The 23,413-nt window shown below is 42.3% G+C and overlaps 1 protein-coding gene across 1 annotated transcript in view; it reads right to left on the bottom strand.

Moving 5' to 3' along the window:
- LOC115109437 (RNA polymerase II elongation factor ELL2-like) overlaps nt 1-23,413 on the bottom strand; it is a 49,712-nt gene that overhangs the window by 5,564 nt on the left and 20,735 nt on the right. The window contains exons 4-11 of the mRNA XM_029634327.2: nt 19,867-20,027; nt 11,963-12,207; nt 10,970-11,094; nt 8,368-8,485; nt 7,530-7,986; nt 6,717-6,780; nt 520-691; nt 347-391 (exon numbers count right to left, since the gene is read on the bottom strand). Coding sequence (XP_029490187.1) covers nt 347-391; nt 520-691; nt 6,717-6,780; nt 7,530-7,986; nt 8,368-8,485; nt 10,970-11,094; nt 11,963-12,207; nt 19,867-20,027 — 1,387 coding nt within the window. The remainder of the gene's footprint in view (nt 1-346; nt 392-519; nt 692-6,716; nt 6,781-7,529; nt 7,987-8,367; nt 8,486-10,969; nt 11,095-11,962; nt 12,208-19,866; nt 20,028-23,413) is intronic.

Genomic DNA, 23,413 nt, shown 5'->3' with positions numbered 1-23,413 from the left:
CATGGTCAAGGCAGAGGGGTGTCAGAGAGCTGGCATTACGGTGACATGGTCAAGGCAGAGGGGTGTCAGAGAGCTGGCATTACGGTGACATGGTCAAGGCAGAGGGGTGTCAGAGAGCTGGCATTACGGTGACATGGTCAAGGCAGAGGGGTGTCAGAGAGCTGGCATTACGGTGACATGGTCAAGGCAGAGGGGTGTCAGAGAGCTGGCATTACGGTGACATGGTCAAGGCAGAGGGGTGAAGAGTAAGTTATTCAAAAGTTATTTGTGATATTCATACAGGCTACAGTAGACAAGATCGGCTATACAATAATTAAATTATATTTCCTGCTCATGCGTTACTTACTTTCTTATACTTTCTGTATTTCTGCAGTATTTGCTCCTCCATGAGCTGTAAGGGTGGAAAAATAGAAGACATTTAGTAAGTCCTTGAAAGTACATCAAACCAGGTCTTCAACTGTTTAACCAGAAGTGTTTTGTATTGTGTGAGTGGAAGTGATGTCCGTTCCTTGCTCATACCTTGTATTCCTGTGTACCGGGGGACAGAGTGTTTATCTTGGAACCCAGCTGAACAAACATCTCAGTGATGGTACCGATCTGGTCGTGCAGGGCCCTATACTCATCGTACTCTGCACAGAAATCCTGCTTGTACTGTTGTCGCTGTTCTGAGGCTGTGATGGTGTTGTACTTTCTGGAAAGAGAGACCAACATCTTGTGAGCTGTCATTTCAACAACCAACGTGGAAATAGAAACATTCATGGTTCTTTCCAGAAGGTGGCACTGCAGATTAGCAGAGTGATGGCCTATGACTCCCCAATGATTTCATAGAGATTTAGAAATGTAAGACAGATACTAATAACTAGGTGCTTACATTTGTCCCATTTCACGTACAAGTGTGTATTATACACGTGTGAATTGGACATTTGTTTTTTGCATATCCCACTCCCCTTGAGATACCCTCAGAGAGTGGGGTCACGGCCAGGGCTCTGCCATTATAGATGGTGACCCTGGAGCAATTAGGGTTAAGTGCCTTTGTCACGGGGACATCGATGCCTAGTAAATTTTCGATTGCTGGCCCGACGCTCTTAACTGCTAGGCTACCTGCCGCTCCTAGATTATTTGTTTTCTAAGTCACTCTTTAATTTATTTTTTCAACACAAAACATAAAAATAAAAAACAACAGCATACAGGTGCACACAAACGTCAATGACATCAGCCCCCCCCCCCCCCCCCAGCGCTCACATCACTCTGCCACATGGCCTCAAACTGCATCATTTTGTTTCTCTCTATCACCCACGCACTTTCAAACATTTGACCTTTCCATTGTGTTAAAGGTGGAGGATTGGTTGATTTCCGGTTTAAGTATACGTTTTTATACGTTTTTTCAAGATGATTGACAAGAAAAGTATCGTCCAACACATTGGGTATCTCACTACTCACTCAGATGCATGTATTGAAATATGCAGACAGATGGATTAAAAGTACATTTGCATTGTAATACTTCTGACAGACAACTTTCTAGCTCCGCCCATAACTTTTAGACTTCATAGCATTCCCAGAAGGCATGGATTATTGAGTCATTGTTAGTTTTACACTCAGTAAGACCATTCTACTGCCAATGTTTGTCTATTAAGACATGACTCTGCCTTTGTGTGCTGTAGGATTTGTAAATGTTGTCTCTTGTATAAGACTATGGACCTCGCTTTGTGCATGGGGGCACTGTCTTGCTGAAACAGGAAAGGGCCTTCCCACAAAATTGGAAGCACAGAAATGTCTAGAATGTCATTGTATGCTGTAGCGTTAAGATTTCACTTCACTGGAACTAAGGGGCCTAGCTCGAACTATGAAAATCAGCCACATACCATTATTCCTCCTTCACCAAACTTTACAATTTGGCACTATGCATTGGGGCAGGTACCGTTCTTCTGGTATCCACCAAACCCAGATTCGTCCGTCAGACTGCCAGATGAAGCGTGATTCTTCTCTCCAGCGAACGCGTTTCAACTGCTCCAGAGTCCAATGGTGGTGAGCTTTACACCACTCCAGCCGACGCTTGGCATTGCGCATGGTGATCATACGGTTCTGTGCGGCTGCTCGGCCATAACAACTGTATAGTGAGTGTTTCAACCGAGGACAGACATTTTTTATGCACTACAGACCTCGGCGGTCCCATTCTAAGAGTTTGTGTCTACAACTTTGCGGCTGAGCCGTCGTTGCTCCTAGACGTTTTCACTGCACTTACAGTTGACCGGGGAAGCTCTAACAGGGCAGAAATTTGACGAACTGACTTGTTGAAAATGTGGCATCCTATGACGGCACATTAAAAGTCACTGACCCTTCAGTAAGACAATTCTACTGCCAATGTTTGTCTATGGAGATTGCATGGCTGTGTGTTCGATTTTATACACCTTTGAGGAACAAGTGTGGCTGAAATAGCAGAATCCAATCATTTGAAGAGGTGTCCACATACTTTGTGTGTGACTCTAATCAGATTACCTCAGGATTGCCCTGATGTCCAAAATATTTCAAATTGAAATTTCGTGATATGAAACTTAAGTTGCATGCATTTAATAATTTAATAATCTACATTGGACAGACTAAAATTGCATCTGAATTCTGTAATGGAAATTCTAGAAAGCACTGAATTGAGTGACGTGTGCTGTCATTTGTGTAAATAGGGTGGCGCACATTTGGCCCAGCATCGTCCGGGTTAGGGGAGGGTTTGGCCGGTGTAGGCCGTCATTGTAAAATAATAATGTTCTTAACTGACTTGCCTAGTTAACCTTTTATCTAAGAATAAAAAAATAAAAAATAAAAATTAAAAAAAAATATATAAAGGCCGTTACTTGTCCCAAAATGTTAAATAGAATTCTATGGGAAAGTCACCCATTCCTGATGCTTTTCTCCGCGCAAATACTTTAATAGTGTCTAATATTTCATTTTGGCTGATCTTTGTTTTTAGTGATTATTTTTTGTCTACTGATAAATGCTTCAGGGTTGTTGAGTCTAAGGCTGTAGGATCAGTCCAAAAGTTGTTTAATTTGGATATATATAGATTTTCATAGATGCTTTTAAAATGGTCATTAATCGCGTTGATTCTAAATAACGCATTTGAATTTTTCATCTTTTAAAATTGTAACTGGTTTGGCATGTATTCATTTTGTAAGGGCTGCGAGATGTTAACCAAGCTTATTTGCCATTAGTTAATATGCTTTATTTGTGTTTAACCTGTAGTTGTTGGCTCTCCACAAAAGTAAAATGTCACATCGCTGCTTAAGTTCAGACATTTAATTTTCTTCTTTACAAGAAGTTTATTTTGAATGGGCTTTTTTTTATAGTGATTTCTGGGCCTCCCAAGTGGCGCAGTGGTCTAAGACACTGAGGCATCACTACAGATCCGGGTTCGGTCCTGGGCTGTGTCGCAACTGGCCACGACTGGGAGACCCATGAGGCAGAGCACAATTGGCCCAGCGTCGTCCGGGTTAGGGGAGGGTTTGGCCAGCTGGGCTGTCCTTGTACCATCGTGCTCTAGCGACTCCTTGTGGTGGGCCGGTGCGCTAGCTTCGGTCACCAGCTGTACAGTGTTTTCTCCGACACATTGGTGGGACTGGCTTCCGGGTTAAGTGAGCAGTGTGTCAAGAAGCAGTGCAGCGTGGCGGCGTTGTGTTTCGGAGGAAGCATGGCTCTCGACCTTCGCCTCTCCCGAGTCCGTACGAGAGTTGCAGCGATGGGACAAGACTAACTACCAATTGGATATCACAAAAAATGGGGGAGAAAAAAGGTGTAAAAGTAGTTAGATAAGCACTGTGACATCTGGTCATGTAAAATGGGCTTTATAAATAAATGTGATTGAATTTGATTGCTACAGTAGATGGCAGCATAGGCCTCTCCAACCAAGCTCCTCTTTAAATATTCCATTTCTCATAGAACTCTTTTTAAAACTCTTGCAGGAAAATCACATCTGCTGACAATCTCTTTAAGTGTTCAAGAACCATATGCTTTTTCTTTTAAAAACAATTATGGAGCCTGTGCACATTCCATGTAATAAGTTGGATTTTGTTGGTCTTTACTTGTATAAAATCAAAGTTAACCTTGTCTGTTCTGTCGGTCATTGAAGAACTAGATATAACATTTTAGCAGACATGACATATGAGGGTGGTGGGCATTCCATGGAATGGGAGAGTCATAATATGAATACATAGTCATTATATACATTACAAATACAGTGTAGATTGTGTGGGCATGTGGGCTGAGCAGACATTTAACAGAGAATACACAAAAAACAAAGCAAAGGTGTTATTTTTAGGGATTTTAAGCTCCAACTCATCTCCTAATGTAACAAAAACCTGTGGATTATGTAATATATTGTATATATGTATATATTGGAGAAAGACAACCACTTAAGTATTGTGGTCAGTTTGTATTGCCTTGTAAATTCAATTAAAGTATAGTGGATGATGGGGCTCTACTTGGGGAGAGTGAGTCCACCAAGAGACTGAAGTGAGATGAGTGGAGGCCCCACACAAAACTGTCTGTCTGATGCCCTCCCAGTCACCTCGTCCCAATTCCTCGGATAGAGCCCCTCTCCATTCTCACCAATAGCCACCATTGAATCTTAGCTATAATAATAATAATAACAACTCGACACAAAAAAATCCAATTACATTGTAATATAGTTAAATCCTTCCGACTCTCTCCCAAGCCCATTCCTCTCCAACTCCCCCTCCCAGCCCCCCCCCCTTACCCCACCCAAACTAAGTTTGTCCCTCCCTATCTCCCACCCTTGGACATCCAAGCCAAACTTGTACCAACCTCCTAACTTTTCCCACCCTTCCTACTGCTCAGACACACTTACACCCATCCACTTACTCATCCATTCTCATTATTTCCCAAACATCATCCATCCTGTATCCACACACCCATTCTCTCCCATACCTACTCACCATCCCTCACACACCTACTCACCATCCCTCACACACCTACTCACCATCCCTCACACACCTACTCACCATCCCTCACACACCTACTCACCATCCCTCACTTTTCCCACACACACCTATTCACCATCCCTCACACCCTACTCACCATCCCTCACACACCTACTCACCATCCCTCACTTTTCCCACACACACCTACTCACCATCCCTCACACACCTACTCACCATCCCTCACACACCTATTCACCATCCCTCACACACCTACTCACCATCCCTCACACACCTACTCACCATCCCTCACACACCTACTCACCATCCCTCACACACCTACTCACCATCCCTCACTTTTCCCACACACACCTACTCACCATCCCTCACACACCTATTCACCATCCTTCACTTTACACACACTTTCCCTTTTGACTTGTCTTGTCAGTGTCCATGTAGCCCATTGACATTGGCTACTTCTGTCGTTACTTCATAGAGGAAAACAATTACTTGGAGAAAGTATAGGTTGTATTGGGGGAGGGGGAAAGGATATTGTCTCAACTTAAGATAAGCTGGTGTTCGGCATCACCGTATGTAGCCTAGTGTGCTCATTGTTTTTTCCTACTTTGTCCTCTTCAACTGGGAAGGTTTCTTGTAGCTTGACTAGGGATTCACCGGCGCTTATGAATTCCATCCTTTGCGTTCCCTTCGATACCCACAGCACTGCCGGGAAGCAGAGCTGAGACTTGATCCCCTTTTTCTCCAGTGTCTGGTCGAAATGTATTCCTTCGTCTCGCTCATCCTAGTTGACAAGTTGTAGATTACAATGATTGGGTATTTAGCGTTCTTCTGTCTTCTGGTGATAGATTCACATCCAGTTCCTCTGATACCAGTTTGACCACTTAGCTGGAAAGGTCTCCTTTTTCCTCATCTTCCAGTGAGGACAAAATACTTGTTTTTTCATCCAATTCATCTTCTGAATTCTGCAACATGGTTTCCAAAAGGCTTGTTTTGTCGTCTTGACCGTTCATGTTCGCGCCTTGTTTGTGTGTGACTGACACGACAGCATCTATTGTCTTTTTGAGCTAATCTCATTTTGTAATAACAGATTGTAGCAGTTTGTTTTGTTGTGCATTGAGAGCATTTTAGCCATGTTTTCCTAGATATCCTTTAACTGTTCATTACACGCATCTGCAAGTTGCTCCTTATCTTTTCCTCCGGGGAAGCAATGGCTTATGGACTCGTGTCACCGCGCCACTTTACCAACTGATTGGGTCGCTTTTGTACATCACTGATTGCTCACCCAGTTGCTTGGGGATATGTTAATTTATCGATTTTAGAGGCTTGATTTAAACTTTGTCTGGTTTCAACATATAAACATATAGCTAGCTACTCACACCCCATGCGTTCTATTGGTACGTGTTTGCGCCTCATCTAAGTCATTCTCAGTGAAGCTGCGCTATTAATGCACGTTTGACAGACCATTTAAAACGTCAAAATATTCCACTATTTATGTGAATGTTTTCAAGCAAAATCCAGACCTTTTGGAACCAATCACGTTCCTTTCATAACAAAAGTGACTAAAGTAGTAATACCATTAAACAGAAACATTGGAGCAACAGATGGCAGAAACAGAATCTGAGACTGAGACCGGAGACCACATACTGGTTTCACTTGTACCATGTTTACAAAATGAATGGGTTTCACAAAACTTATCAACCTAGAAGTACAACTCAGCAACCCAGGGCGATTCTGGAGAACTTGTGAATGAAGCAGTGTGTTTAAACTTACATTAAAAAGTCGGGCAGCTCCTCCGGTGATGTACGAGTGACAGGTGTTTTAGCCCCCTCATTGTCTGGAGATTAAAACAAGCAGAGAGAAAAAAAAGTTAATGTAATCTGCCAATGCAAACGTGATAAAACTCATATCATACCAAGGCTGATGGAGTCGTTTATCACTACTACGGATAAGAGACCTGCTACAAGGCTACACGCCAGAAGCGCCCCAGATTGGGAGTCAGAGCAGCCTGCTGACTCCATGGACCGTGGGTCACCCAGCTGTTCCACAGAATCATTTACACACTAGCCAGGGAAAGGGATGGGGGTTGCTAGCGGAAGCTACATACACAGCTCCCTTTCCACTGGAAATTCTCTTCAGGTCATTGATTTGTCGCCACTCTGTTTAAAACCTACAGCAATTCACTGTGAGCCGTATATCTAGATATGTCACCTAAACTATTGGGGACCGATCCCTTTGAAGTTTCAAAATACTTTTCTAGAGCAGGTCGTTTGTTTTACTACTGTAATAAATATGGGTTAGGAAAACAGACATTTTGACTGGGTTTTTACTACTTTGCCAATGGAAAGTTTTAAGGACAGTGTTTATGTATACGGAGAGTGTTTATTCATATGTATACAAATACTGGGCAGTCTTTCCTGTAATCTTGTTGGCTCAAATACACTGATTAGATGGTTATTGTAAATGATTCAACTTCTGATTTCAATGCGGTCATAGACCAGTGGTGCTGTAAATATATCCTTTGATGTCATTACTGTATCATTATCAACATGAATTACATTGGGAAAGAGATGGTGCCTGTCTTACCAGTGATGTTTTCCTGGTTCTGTTTCAGGTCGGGACTGTTCTCTATCCAGTCCTGTTTTAAGCGCTCCCTGTCCTTGTCTTTGTGCTTCTTGGACTTCTTCTTTTTGTGCTGGCCGTTGGCTAGCTGCTGGTCAGTGCAGATGGAGGGCTCAGTCTGTGGAGCCTTGGGGCTTGGTACTGCTAGGCCTGGCTCTGTCCCCTCCAGCTTGGGAATACTGGAGGAGCAACCCAATTTTTGCCTTGTGTAGAGACCATTAGGGCTTCCCTGGACGTGATTGTTGGTTCTCTCAAACTCTGTTTTGGTCTGTACACTGGTGTTGCCTGGACCAGATGAGCTACGGGCTCCAAAGGTACCAAGCTGTCCATTGGAAGGAGACTGCAGAGATAAACTGTGGTCTAATAGTCTTTGCTTCTTGGGGGTCTGATAATCAGATAGGTCGGAGGGCACGGGGCGTTTCTATGAGAAGGGTAAAGAAGAGGTTTTACCTGTAATACTACTTAGCGAAGACCAACTTACCCTACATTTGAAAGGAATGGCTCCTCTACATTAAAACATCCTAACTAGCTCCTGAAAATGTCAGTGACTGAACTGCCTCCAGCACTCCAATGAATAAAAAGCAGATGCTACCAAACCAAGCAACTTTCCTCTCATTTCTCCTTTACTCAAGCTTATTCTGCAGTCAAAAGGCATAACACTATTATTCAAACATAAATGATTTAACCCCTGAAATTAATCTGTGCATTCTCTTATTTCTTATCAATCTCAAGCTTTTAAGAAAAACAATGAGTAAGGGCAGGATGTAAGAATTCTTTTAGAGTTAGGTAGGAGAGTATTTACCACAGAGGGAGTCTTGACCGGGCTGAGTTGTGACGGAGAATCCGCAGGGGTTTTGTGGAATGAATGGTTTGACTGGAAACTCTTCAACTGGCTACTGCTGCTCAGTGGCTGCAGTTTCCTGCAACATTTAAAAGGGGAAGACATTTTTACTTTGCTATTCCGTTTATGTTAGGGCAGATAACCCAAGTTTAACTAATTTTTTTGACAGATTTATTATTTTTTATATAACGTGTAGGTCTAATCCGGAATGCAAACTCATTTTAGCTGGTGTCAATTCCACAAGTTACCACCGGCTAAATCTATGACTTTTAAAGGCCTGTTTCCTCTGTTCCATTTGTGCAATCCACTGTCTCATCAGCCCTGGCAGGGAAGTTAAACTTTATCTCCACTATATATTAAAAAAAGCATCTAGACATGATCACATTTCTTTTAGACTAACATTTAGTTTTCAACAGCGGATATTTGTATAAACATTGCGGTCAGTCTCCGATATTTGCAACATTGTTTCTATATTCAAATTCAATCTTCAGCTGTCCCATAGTAATGTTAAACGCGTCGGGAGTCGAGATGAGAGACAGGCAGGCAGCTGTTCTCATCCCGTCAAAATCAGCATTGTTCTTTGTATATATCCATACAAATTATCAATAGAAAACATGAAAAATTAAACAAAGTGCAGCTAGTTTGCCGTCTTTCCAGTTTCAGTTTGAAGTGATTGTGTTAGCTAGCTCCTCTGAACAACAGTGTGCTAACGAGAGAGCACATTTCCTACGGCAGGCGAAATCGGGCATCATTAGCTCATTTATTTGAGTACATCCATAACAATGTCACTAGAAAACAGCTTAAACAAACGCAAATGCAGCTACTTCGTTGTTATTCTGGCTGCACTAGTGTTTGACGTGGCTGTAAATTAGCCCGCTAGCAAGCAAGGGATAAGAATGTTGCCAGTCAGGATGGCAGTGGAACATTTAGAACGAACGACTGGGTCGCGTCCATAGATACAGAACATAACGACTGAATGAGTCTGGCAACCAAACCGATAGAACGACGCTTGGGTAGCAACCCTAGGTGTGTGTCGGGACTATATCTTGTGGAAGATTGAAATAGTATGAATAAATTAAAACATGTTATATGAAAATATGTAAATCATTATTTTAATATGTTGGTAACTGGTTGTATAAACGTGAGAATGCCCTCGAAGCCGGTGTTTGGAGGATATATTAGCACGGTTTGCCGGACCTCAACTTTTTCTCGGGCCTAACAAACACCCGTGCCAATATGTCCTCCAAACACTGGCTCCTCTGGCATTATCACTTAAGTAAATAATGGTTCAAACTCCAATTGCATGGTTTACAGAGAAGTGAGCGAGGTGGCGCCATGTTAACAGAGGAAAACACAACACAAAACAGGTTGAACCGGTTGGTACTGCAAAGTCCACCTTGACGCAGCTGTTCACATGAATATTGCATTTGAACAAATAGACCACATTGTCAGACAGATGTTACACTCCCATTATCTACACTTGACCTCAGGGTGAAACTGACACATTTTTCAGCATGTTTCAAATGTTAGGCTGTTTGTAGTGTCTCTAGGTTACAGAACACAGATTACATCTGCAAGAGGCAGGCACTAAGACAGAGCGGTGTCCAGTCACTTCAGTGAGGAGAACAATGGTGCCAGATGCAGGCTCTGTTAGGCCAAACACTCCTCTCTCCACTGGCAATCTGCTTCCTCCAGCTCCTTCCTCACAGAAACCTCACTGGAATCAGAGTTCCATCATACCTCCCACAGCAGCCACATGACCTTTTCAACTACATGATCAATGGAATCTCCTGGAAGCACCACTGGCTTTCAGGACATTCCAGACATGAGACCCTCTGACAGACTAGGCGTCCAGCAATATGGTTGCTTTCTGGGATAAACTATAAGGAAAGGCTCTGATATCGAAAACAATTGTTTTTTTTTTAAACGGTCATACACTGATGAGCCACATCAACCTTACTCTGTACATGCAGCAAGACAACATGTCCACTTCCATTCAGAGCTCTCTTTAGAACATCTGAGTAGTGTAAACAGAATGGAAACAATAAGCAGGCAGGAGGTCCATCCAAAAAGCTTATGAAACCCACCCCCTAACTGACCAGTGGCAGGATAGGACACGTACTTAACGTGGGATGACGTCCACTCTCATTCTGAACAGCTCAGCCAGGCTACCTTCCTCTACATTAATGCTATTTGACAACACCAAGCAGAGAATATTTCTCTCCCCGCTTTGATGTGCCCATTAAGAAATTCATCTGTGTAGAGAAATAGTCATTTAGAGTCTCTCCTTTCACCATGATCACAGCGGCCTGCCACAGTAATCCTGTAGTCTCAACGGCAGCACGTTGTCAAAAAGCATCAGAGCACCCTGCTACTGAGAAGAGGTAATCATCCAATTACTGACGCTTAAAGGTTCAATTAAGATAAACTACAGACTCGGGGACTCTCCGCCATGACACCAACATGTTGATACAGGTACATATTTAAATATTCAGTGGTGAAAATGTGAAGGAGAGTATGATGGTAGAGAAGACAGGTGAGTAGAAGTACAAGCCACACCTACCTGGCCAGGAGCCTATGGATGAGCGGCTTCTCTTCCTCCAGGTAACCGGGCCAATCCTTTTGGACGTGCCTGTAGAACTCATCCTTCAGAGTAAAGCTGTGGTCTTTGTGGTTCAGTTTAGCAACCTGCAAATCAATGACAAACACATTTGAATCCTCTGTCCCTGTAGCATTAAAATACACTTTGACCCCAGTTAAAAGACAGGCTCAACTGGCAGGCTGTCAGAATAATAATACATTGTTCACCATTAAAGTAATTGATAGCAAACACAGCAATTACACTAGCACTGTACCAAGTTAGTGCCAAGTTAGTCACAAAAACAGTACCAAATCTAGTCTATCCAGAGAGCCTCTGTGACAGACAACATCCATTTGTCAGAGTAGTACTGGCCTGGCTGGAGACACCCCACCCTCCCCGGTGGAAACACTGTCTTCTCCTCCAGACATAATTAAAGCACAGCTCTAATTACAGCTACCAGTAGAGGCAGTAGCAGCAGCGACACAGTCGCTCCTTGTATGACTGCACTGGGACTCCCAAACATACCCAGAACAGGAAGTACGCCTCAAATATACCAACTGAGATCACTTAGCTGCTCAACATTTGGTTGTAAAAGGCGCCATTAGCATTAGATTCTGAGTGGATGTAGAGAGCGAGCGAGGGAGACAGAGCGGCTACTCTACAGTGTTTCCATTTGGAATCCCTGGAGGGATTTAGAATTGCTTATAGATGCAGCTGAATCTCAGAGGCACTTTTAAAGACCTTGTCCTTTCTTTCAATGTGAAAGTTGCTGTGATGTTTTAAATGTTTCATTTACAAAATAGATTGTTTATTCATTTCAAATGCATTACAATTGGAATACAATATGCAAAAGTTGTGCATTATTGAGTTATATCTCCACTTAGTGAAACCAGCACCTACCATGTACATATATCTGCAGCCTAGTATCTGAGTACAGTTTTAGTGTTGTGCCGTGTTGCGTTCTACAGGTCTCACCTCATCCAGTACTGCTCCCAGGTCAGTCTTGTCCTTGGGAGTGGCCCTCTCCCTCTCCAGCCACAACAGCAGCTCAGGCTTCCTGTAGGGCTTTAAGGCCAGGACGTGGATGATGCGGTCTCTCAGGGGCCTGAGGGCTACTGGGTTGGGGGCCCCGCTCTTCTTGTTGTTAGGGGAGTGCTTGTTGCTGCTGCTGTCCATGCCTGACGACAGGCCCTGCTTCCTCTGGATCTTCACACATTTACCTGACAGAGAAAGGGAGATGCACAGAGAGGCGCCATTTGACGAGAAAAATGTTTAGTAACTTACAAAATATCTTTCCGTCATAAAAGCTACCTTCTTACTAAGCTACTGTTACCAAGTGAAAAGCAGTGGTTTTGTGCTCGTCAGTCAATGAAAGTTTCAGCAATTAACACAATTAGCTCTCATAGAAGCAATACACTGGAAATGTGACAAGTGGCAATGGAAGTGTTATGCTTGTTCTAACTGCCTCTGAACAGGATTCAAAATACACAGACACTTCTCTGAATAGCCCAGACCAGTTATGCAAAAAAGGCCTGGTCTAATGTGACAAGGGCCAGAAGCAAAACTTTGTCTTGACAGATGTCAGTTATATATACAGTATGCAAACACTGCACACAGTTATGGCACCTTGTGTCCCTAGTAGGAAATAGCGTCTTAACATATTTTGCCAGATCTCATGAAAGCCTCCTGTACACATACACACTAACCCTTCCATCACACTGACAGCATCCTTGCGCAAAATAGTACACAGCATCATCTGGATATTTATGCAACAAATGTTGCTACCGTTTCTGTCAAGCCGTCTACACATACAGGTTTGACGCGTACGTTGGATAAATCCAATGGATGCACCACACCGAACGCACTGCAACACACTGCTCCAAGACAAACGCATCCCTTCATTGGAAATGAATGCAATTCTGGTGTACCAAACCGCAATGACGCTGTCGGTGTGATCGAGGCGTTGGTACACAGCACCAGGCTTGAAGTGCAGTCAAAGGGTTGACCAGTTCCTGTGCAAACAGAGGAGCATGGAAACTAAAGCACCTTGCTCACTCACAGAGACCATTTTCTCTGTTGCAGCACTAATTAACCTGGCTCCAAGCCAGCAGGACATGGTGGTGCTTATACTGTATGTAGATGTATCTCCCCAACCTAATCTCATTAAACGTTTAAGATCTGCTTTCAAGGTTGCTATAGGATGAAAAGCACAGCCTCTACGTGGGAGCAGTGTGGTTCTGGTATCATGCATCTACTGCATTACGTAAAGTATTGTACGTGAAAGAGTTGATCGATTATATTTTATTTAACTAGGCAAGTCAGTTAAGAATAAATTATTATTTACAATGACGGCCTACCCCGGCCAAACCCAAAGAACGCTGGGCCAATTGTGCGCTGCTCTACAGGACTCCCAATCACGGCCGGTTGTGATACAGCCTGGAATCGAACCAGGGTCTGTAGCGATGCCTCTAGCACTGAGATGCAGCGCTGTGCCACCCGGGAGCTAGAGTAGGTTTAGATATGACAATCTAAATAGTATTTTACGGAGTATGTCAATTATTTGGCTCCATGCACTCAAGTTCACATTTCTAAAAAGGCCACAGTTGTTGCACAACTGGAATGTAATAATGTTAAAGATATTGAATAACAAGTCACCAAAATGTCTCTATTCTTATGCGTTATGCATCAAACATTATACAAACAATTCATGACATTTTCTTTAATGTGAAAAATGACGATATCAACAACATATAATATGAGCCCTAGTAACAAACTTTTATTTTTATTTTGATCAACACTGGGCCTGAGGGTAAATCTCTGCTTTTGCCAAATGCAATGTAGTTTTGAGAGCTTGTCGTAACAGCTACCCTGGTTCAAGACGCATACATTTTACAGTCCAATATCTTCCTGTCGTGTAGAGAAATAGCCTGTATTGCCTCATTTTAAAACAAGCCGCGACTAGACACCAACAATAAATTAAATCTGCTTGTCATGTAGTTGGTTATGGGAAGGTTTGTAAAACGCTATTCTTTCTACTGCACATGCTTGACTGAAACATAAGTTGCTTTTCAGAAATATGATATGGGTTGGTTTCCTCGTTTGTAAAAACATACTTGTTCAACATCATGGCGTACAAAATCAAAAACAGAATCACATTTATTTTCCATGCTACAGCATGCAACATTTTACATACAGTAACTTTTTTAAAGGACCAAAGAGTTATGTTTGCTTTGTGTTTCCCTGTTTGCCATGGAAAATCAGGTATTGTAGTATTGCGATACTGGTATCGTGACAACCCTATACTAGATTAACATTGGTGTATCCAAACATGACTATCACATTGAAACCACAACAGTAGCATTCATCCAACATGTATAGTTACACCGAAGACCATCATAGCTCAGTTTGAGATTATCGGGTGTTCCTCAGCCTGTCTATCACCAAGGTGTAATGCATTACAACAATAAGTCATGTACGTCAGACTGACACCAGACCAAGCAGAGAAGTGAGGAGTTAGTGAGCCTATAACAGGCTTAGGATGAGTTCTCCATGGTTCCCAGGTTGGAGTTTAGCCAGGAGGGCAGGGTTAAGTTCTACTCCGGCATTAAGTGCCATAGGATCTTTAGTGATCACAGAGAATTATGATCTTGGCTTATCATCTCATCTCAAAGACAGCACACAGTTTGTGGTATTCCTCACTCCTTGGGTGTATTGGCATGTCCTACTGCTACCGGATGTTCTCCTTACCAGATAAATGAGTCTAACCAGACCCAACCATAACTGGACTAACCAAGCCTAACCTTTCTTAACCTCAATACTAGCTAGTGTGGAGCGATTAACAGATATTTTGGAGGGGGTTTCGGTTATTAAACAACTAATTGACTAACTAGTATTTTATTTTGTGAGCCCAACACGCCCTTTCTCTAGGGTGAAATCAAATCATTCACGAGAGAAATCAAGTCAAGAACTATGTGGGACGCTGAACTGATGGGAGTTGTAGTTTACATTAAGCAAATGTTCCGCGCAGAAACGTGGTAATTAACTAGGTGGAGTGTCTCACGTGTCCTTTTCAAACACTCCTGATAATGTTTCAGATGAAGTAGATGTTCACTCATTAGATGGTTCTCCAATTGAACGTGTTGCCGCATATACATACTTAGGCATTTGGATTGATATGGGATTTGACGTTTAAAAAAAAAATCATACTGTAGATAAGCTGGTAAAGAAGCTAAGATTTAAAGTCGGCATTTCAAAAGAAACAGATTGTGCCTTTCTCTAAGAAGCAGGAAGCAGATTATTCAGTCTACCTTTTGATCTGTTCTTGATTATGGTAATATTATTTATCCAAGTGCAGTTGTTAATACTCTTAAACCTTTGGATGCATCTACCATAGTGCCCTTTGTTTTTTTTACTCATCACTGCATCAAAAGGTTGGCTGGACTTCGCTAAAGACCCATAGATCTCTACATTTTCCCCTTTTTGTTTACAAGGCACGACTTCATAAACTTCTGTCTTATCCAACTTTGCTGTTAAAATATAGACGCCCGAGTTGCCTAACCCGTTCACAGGATTGGTTAACAAGGTTCCTAGGGTTTCCACTGAGCTAGGTAAATCTGCTTTTAGTTTTAATGCACCTTATTGCTGGGTCAAAAATGTAAATAAATTTCATCTTGACGTTCTGGTGCGTTTCAGGCAATTTAAAGTATTGATTGGGGACTTAGATCTCTTTTACAAATGCGCCCTGTATACACAATGTAAATTTACACATTATACCCAATCGATCTCTAAATACAAAAAGTAATGGGAAGCACAAAACATATATACATTCCTACACAAATACACTGCCTGAAAAACATTAACTGTTTTTCAGTTAATTTCCATGACTGGTATAGTGACTGACATACCCTGCATGACAAAAAGTATGTGGACACCTGCTCGTTAAACATCTAATTCCAAAATCAGGGGCATTAATATCGAGTTGGTCCCCCTTTGCTTCTATAACAGCCTCCACTCTTCTGGGAAGGCTTTCCATTAGATGTTGGGACATTGCTGTGGGGACTTACTTCCATTCAGCCACAAGAGCATCAGTGAGGTCAAGCACTGATGTTGGGCGATTAGGTCTGGCTCGCAGTCAGCGTTCAAATTAATCTCAAAGGTGTTCGATGGGGTTGAGCTCAGGGCTCTGTGAAGGCAAGTCAAGTTTTCCACACCAATCTCAACAAACCATTTCTGTATGGACCTCACATTATGGACAAGGGCATTGTCATGCTGAAACAGGAAAGGGCCTTCCCCCATACTGTTGCCACTAAATTGGAGGCACAGAATCATCTGGAATGTATTAATGCTGTAGCATTAAGATTTCCTTTTAGGGGCCTAGCCTGAACCATGAAAAACAGCCTAAGACCATTATTCCTCCTCCACCAATCTTTACAATTGGCACTATGCATTCGGCAGGTAGCGTTCTCCTGGCATCCGCCAAACCCAGATTCGTCCTTCGGTTTGCCAGATGATGAAGCGTGATTCATCACTCCAGAGAGAACGCGTTTCCACTGTTTCAGAGTCCAATGACGGCAAGCTTTACACCACTCCAGCCGACGCTTGGCATCGCGCATGGTGATCTTAGGCTTGTGTGCGGCTGTTTGGACTTGAAAACCCATTTGATGAAGCTCCCGATTGACAGTTATTGTCCTGACGTTGCTTCCAGAAGCAGTTTGGAACTCGGTAGCGAGTGTTGCAACAGAGGACAGACCATTTTTATGCGCTGTGCGCTTCAGCACTCGCTGGTCCCGTTCTGGAGCTTGAATGGCCTAGCACTGTGGCTAAGCCATTCTTGTTCCTAGATGTTCCCACTTCAGAATAACAGCACTTACAGTTGACCGGGGCAGCTCTAGCAGGGCAGAAATTTGACGAACTGACATGTTGGAATGGTGGCATCCCATGACGGTGCCACGTTGAAAGTCAGTGAGCTCTTCAGTATGGGCCATTCTACTGCCAATGTTTCCCTATGGCGATTGCATGGATGTGTGCTCGATTTTATACACCTGTCAGCAACGGGTGTGGTTGAAATAGCCAAATACACTAATTTGAAGCGGTGTCCACATACTCTTGCATATATAGTGTAGGTCTCAATAGGTCTTCCCTGTTTAAATAAAACTAAAATTACCATTATACATTGAGTCTGTTTTTTCAGGCTTGGACAGATGGATACAATGTTACACTTACTATGTTAGGTTAGATAGCACAGACCACATGAGAGAGGACTTGTTCAGGGGCGGCAGGTAGCCTAGTGGTTAGAGCGTTGGACTCGAATCCCCGAGCTGACAAGATAAAAATCTGTTGTTCTGCCCCTGAACAAGACAGTCAACCCACAGTTCCTAGGCCTTCATTGACAATAAGAATTTGTTCTTAAGTGACTTGCCTAGTTAAATAAAGGTAAAATAAAAAACAACATGAGAGGGAGAGACAGTTTGTTAAAGTATGCCTTATCTACCTTGAAGAACGAGTCAAATTTTGTCAGACAGCTCTGTAGCATACTTAGGCAGGCTAGCCTAGCTACATAGGATGATTAAAGACAGTACAGTATGGGGAGCACAGAGATCATGTTAAATGGTCTGGCTGGCCAGCAGCTACTCCCTGAGCAGAGATGAGGTGATGACATTAAGGAATTAAAAATAATGTGTTAAAAGCACTAAATAATATTAAAAAGGTACATACAAAACTGCAATATTTTATTATTTCTTAGCTATTTTCTATTTTCTACTGATGTCTACCAAATTTGGACTTGACAGAGACAATTGAATATTTTCAATTTTTGGCTTTGTAATTTCTATTAAAAGACATTCTGGGTTTGAGTTCAGGCTCTGCGCAGCCGGCCGCGACCGGGAGACCCATTTGGCAGCGCACAATTGGCCCAGCGTCGTCCGGGTTAGGCCGGCAGGGATGTCCTTGTCCCATCGCGCTCTAGCGACTCCTGTGGCGTGGGGGGCCGGACACAGTGCACGCTGACACAGCTGTACGGTGTTTCCTCCAACACATTGGTGCAGCTGGCTTCTGGGTTAAGTGGGCATTGTGTCAAGAAGCAAAACAGCTTGGTTGGGTTGTGTTTTGGAGGACACACGGCTCTCGACCTTCACCTCTCCCGAGTCTGTACTGGAGTTGCAGCGAGGAGACAAGACTAACTACCAAAATAGATACCACAAAATTGAGAAGGGAAAAAAAGGTAGAAAAGTAACCAAAAAATAAATAAAAATAGCTCTAAAATCAATGTCATTATTACATAATACAAATCAAAACCAAAATCAAAAACCATGATAAAAAAAATTAAGAATCGACCTCAAAAAGTTGTAATCACAGCATACAAGTGGTGGGAGATGGGGCTGCCAATGGGTTTCCAGATATAGCCAATACTTTTATCACTACTGAACTAAAAAAATGATTTTTCCCTTCATAAGACAGTTTTGTAAAGAATGGTCAGTGATGACCTTAAAATGCCTTTTGCAGAATTTCTTCAGCAATCCTTTCGCTGGGAAAGTACAGGTTTTTGAGCCATACATTACAACTAAAATCATAGATGGTTGGTATTTAGAAAGATGTGGGTTTGTGTGCTCCGTAGTGCATATGACGTATAGTTTATGACCCTTTCATTTAAGTTCCCTTTGATATCAAGTATATGGGCACCTTACTGTCCTGTCCTGTCCATGCTGTGGGAAAGCGAGCCCAGTTGTGTGCCTTACACCCTATGAAACATGAGAACCAATGTCAATGTTACCAGGCTAAGGCTGCAAGTGGACTTCTACATTTTTACTTGATAAACTTTAATGTAAAAATGATGTATTTGGATAAGAAATAGCTCTTTTTTTGTACTCATGCAGCAGAGATATTACACAGCAAACATGCCAGCTACATTTAACTGGGTTGTGCAAGAGCACTCAAGAGGCCCATTTTCAGCAGCAGAGCATGGGAGGTCATGTGTGCTGCTTGCTTCAACAGCTGTAGAAAATGGCTTGTGCAGGAATTACCATTAATGTTATAATTATGTTTTAGACAACATGTGTAAAACTGTCAGTGTGTTCAAAGATGAGCTCCATGTGGCTTAAAGCCACTAGTATAACGTCATAAACGCAGCAATTTTGTGTGTGTCCAGGTTATAATACACAGCGTCTGCAACATGTCCCTTCAGACAACAAGACATAACCCATCAGAAGACACAGAAGCCTGTGTATACACCCTCCTCCTGGATGAAATATAACTAATGCACATTCCAACGGTCCCACTGGTTCAGATGCTGTGTAAAGACATGTACAGCACTGGTATGCTCCCACAATAATTTATTTACTTTGTGGCGCAAATAAACAGTGTTTTAATTTAGATCTTCATTAGTTCATAAGTTCTTATGATGAATTATGGCCTTTGCTTCAAAGAATCTACATACATTATTCAGTTTTTCAATAGATGAAAACTAATTGAGTCGCAGCCACTGTAATTAAACTCTTAGGCAAAACTTCATCCACTCAGCATGAGACTAGTTAGTGAATACTTCTGGCAAACTCAATCACATGAATGGAGCTGGTAGGCAGGTTGGCAACGTGCCTAAGCAATCTGGTCAAAATGAAGGGAAAAGGAGAAGAAAAAGAGGCATCCCCTCTCGCATGAATAATTGCAACCCAGTACTTTGATCAATTATGTGAAAACTTTCACACCATATGGCAATTATCAGCAGGACAAGATGGTAGAAGGCGATGGATTAGAAGCTTTCCGAGAACATTAAACACCTCCATTACTTTTCCCTTGATCCCCAGACAGCAAAGGGCTCCGTATGAAGCTGGTTTGGACCTAACGCAGTCAGCATAGGTAAAGGCAGCCTGTGACTGCAGACTTACCATGTGTAGAGCCTGGTTTGATCTCGATGGCCGACCTGCTCATGATGTCCTTCTCAACCTGAGACATGCGCTCTCGGGTCATCTGGTATGAGTCATCAGTGGCACACACAGTGATCTTGTCCTGAATACTGCCCTGGCCCTCCAGGTGCTCCCTGCCCTCCCTGAGGAGAACACAGGATGAGGCTCACATAGCAGCAACTGGTAATGTACAAAATATCACACACTACTTCCCATTAAATAGACCATTTCGTGAAAGTGTATTTGTGTTTCTGTCTACGTGTGACATATGCCTCACTCCCATGACCGGTTCTTTGACTTCTGTCCTCATGCTCATTCCTCACATCCTATGCTATGGCATTAAGCTGTACAACGTCAAAGTGAAGATGCTTATGAGCTGCGTTGCTAAATAGAGGTCGACCGACTAATCGGAATGGCCGATTAATTAGGGCCGATTTTTAGACACCGATTTGGCCGAATTCTTTTATATTTTATTTATTTTTTTACACCTTTATTTAACTAGGCAAGTCAGTTAATTAAGAACACATTCTTATTTTCAATGATGACCTAGGAACGGTGGGTTAACTGCCTTGTTCAGGGGCAGAACGACAGATTTTTACCTTGCCAGCTTGGGGATTCAATCTTGCAACCTTACAGTTAAACTAGTCCAACCACCTGCCTCTCATTGCATTCCACAAGGAGCCTGCTTGTTACGCGAATGCAGTAAGAAGCCACGGTAAGTTGCTAGCTAGCATTAAAGTTATCTTATAAAAAAAACAACCAATCATAATCACTAGTTAACCACACATAGTTGATGATATTACTAGTTTATCTAGCGTGTCCTGCGTTGCATATAATTGATGCGGTGCGCATTCGCGGAAAAAGTACTGTCGTTGCTCCAACGTGTACCTAACCATAAACATCAATGCCTTTCTTAAAATCAATACACAACTATACATTTTTAAACCTGCATATTTAGTTAATATTGCCTGCGAACATACATTTCTTTTAACTAGGGAAATTGTGTCACTTCTCTTGCAACAGAGTCAGGGTATATGCAGCAGTTTGGGCCGCCTGGCACGTTGCAAACTAATTTGCCATAATTTTACGTAATTATGACATAACATTGAAGGTTGTGCACATGTAACAGGACTATTTAGACTTATGGATGCCACCCGTTAGATAAAATATGGAACGGTTCCGTATTTCACTGAAAGAATAAACGTTTTGTTTTTGAAATGATAGTTTCCGGATTCGACCATATTGATGACCAAAGGCTCGTATTTCTGTGTGTTATTATGTTATAATTAAGTCTATGATTTTATATTTGATAGAGCAGTCTGACTGAGCGATGGTAGGCAGCAGCAGGCTCGTACGCATTCATTCAAACAGCACTTTCGTGCATTTTGCCAGCAGCTCTTCGCAATGCTTCAAGCATTGAGCGGTTTATGACTTCAAGTTTATCAACTCCCGAGATTAGCCTAGTGTAACCGATGTGAAATGGCTAGCTAGTTAGTGGGGTGCGCGCTAATAGCTTTTCAAATCGGTGACGTCACTCGCTTGGAGACTTGGAGTAGTTGTTCCCCTTGCTCTGCTAGGGCCGTGGCTTTTGTGGAGCGATGGGTAACGATGCTTCGAGCGTGGCTGTTGTCGATGTGTTCCTGGTTCGAGCGTAGGTAGGGGCGAGGAGAGAGATGGAAGCTATACTGTTACACTGGCAATACTAAAGTGCATATAAGAACATCTAATAGTCAAAAGGTATATGAAATACAAATGGTATAGAGAGAAATAGTCCTATAATTCCTATAATAAACTACAACCTAAAACTTCTTACCTGGGAATACTGAAGACTCATGTTAAAAGAAACCACCAGCTTTCAAATGTTCTCATGTTCTGAGCAAGGAACTTAAACGTTAGCTTTTTTTACATGGCACATATTGCATTTTTACTTTCTCCAACACTTTGTTTTTGCATTATTTAAACCAAATTGAACATGTTTCATTATTTATTGGAAGATAAAGTGTTCATTCAGTATTGTTGTAATTGTCATTATTACAAATACATTTAAAAATAAAATGTATTATTATTATTATTATTATTTTTAAATTGTCCGATTAATCGGTATCGGCTTTTTTTGGTCCACCAATAATCGGTATCGGTATTGAAAAATCATAGTCGGTCGACCTCTAGTGCTAACAGAGCAGCACAGAGCTACCTTTGACCCCCACATGACCACAAACACTGATCTCAACATTACCCGCAACCTGTGCAATGTTGCGGGTAACATGTTACAAAAGTAATGCATTACGTACTCAGATTACTTTTACTTTTTCAAACTGGGTAATATTACAACGGTTACGTTGTCAAACAGTGTGTTACTTTCAGAATCAAATCGCATTTTATTGGTCACATGCTTCTTAAAGAACAGGTGTAGACCAACAATGAAATACTTAGAGCCCTCCCAACAATGCAGAGAAAAATAGACAAATAAATAAACAATGAGTAACAACTGTCCTATATACAGGGGGTACCAGTACCGAGTCGATGTGCAGGGTTACAAGGCAATTGAGGTAGATATAGGTTGGGGTAAAGTGACTAGGCAACAGGATAGATAAAACAGTAGCAGCAGCAATGAGTCAAGAGTTAGTGCAAAAAGGGTCAATGCAGATAGTTTGGGTGACTATTTGGTCAGCTTTTAAATAGTCTTATGGCTTGGGGGTAGAAGATGTTTAAGGTCCTGTTGGTACCAGACTTTGTGCATCGGTACCACTTGTCGTGCGGAGGTAGAGAGAACAGTCTATGACTTGGGTGGCTGTAATCTGACCATTTTTAGGGCCTTCCTCTGACACCACCTGGTATAGAGGTCCTGGATGGCAGGAAGCTTGGCCCCAGTGATGTACTGGGCAGTACGCACAACCCTCTGTAGTGCCTTGAGGTTGGAGGCCGAGTAGTTGCCATACCAGGCAGTAATGCAACCAGTCAGGATACTCTCGATGGTGCACCTGTAGAACTTTCAGGATCTGAGGACCCATGCCAAATCTTTTCAGTCTCCTGAGGGGGAATAGGCTTTGTTGTGCTCTCGTCACGACTGTCTTGGTGTGCTTGGACCATGTTAGTTTGTTGGTGATGTGGACACCAAGGAACTTCAAGCTCTCAACCTGCTCCACCACAGCCCCGGCGATGAGAATGGGGGCTTGCTCGGTCCTCCTTTGCACCCATAAAGTATATTCCTTTGTAGTGTTTTTCTGCAGTATTACTTTAGAGCCTTGTTGCAAACATTTCTATTTATTTTGTATACATGTGTATTCTTCTTTTCACTGTGTAATTTAAGTCATTATTGTGGGGTCACAACAATGTTGTTGATCCATCCACAGTTCTCCCATCACAACCGTTGAACTCTGTTTTAAAATCACCAATGGCCTCATGGTGACATCCCTCAGCAGTTTCATTCCTGTCCTGCAGCTCAGTTTAGACGGACAACTGTATCTTTGATGTGTCTGGGTGGTTTAATACACAATCCACAGCATAATTATTAGCTTGATTATGCTTA

The sequence above is a fragment of the Oncorhynchus nerka genome, linkage group LG25 (assembly GCF_034236695.1).
Source record: "Oncorhynchus nerka isolate Pitt River linkage group LG25, Oner_Uvic_2.0, whole genome shotgun sequence".
NCBI lineage: Eukaryota > Metazoa > Chordata > Actinopteri > Salmoniformes > Salmonidae > Oncorhynchus > Oncorhynchus nerka.
This window is presented reverse-complemented; position numbering and strand designations above follow the sequence as displayed.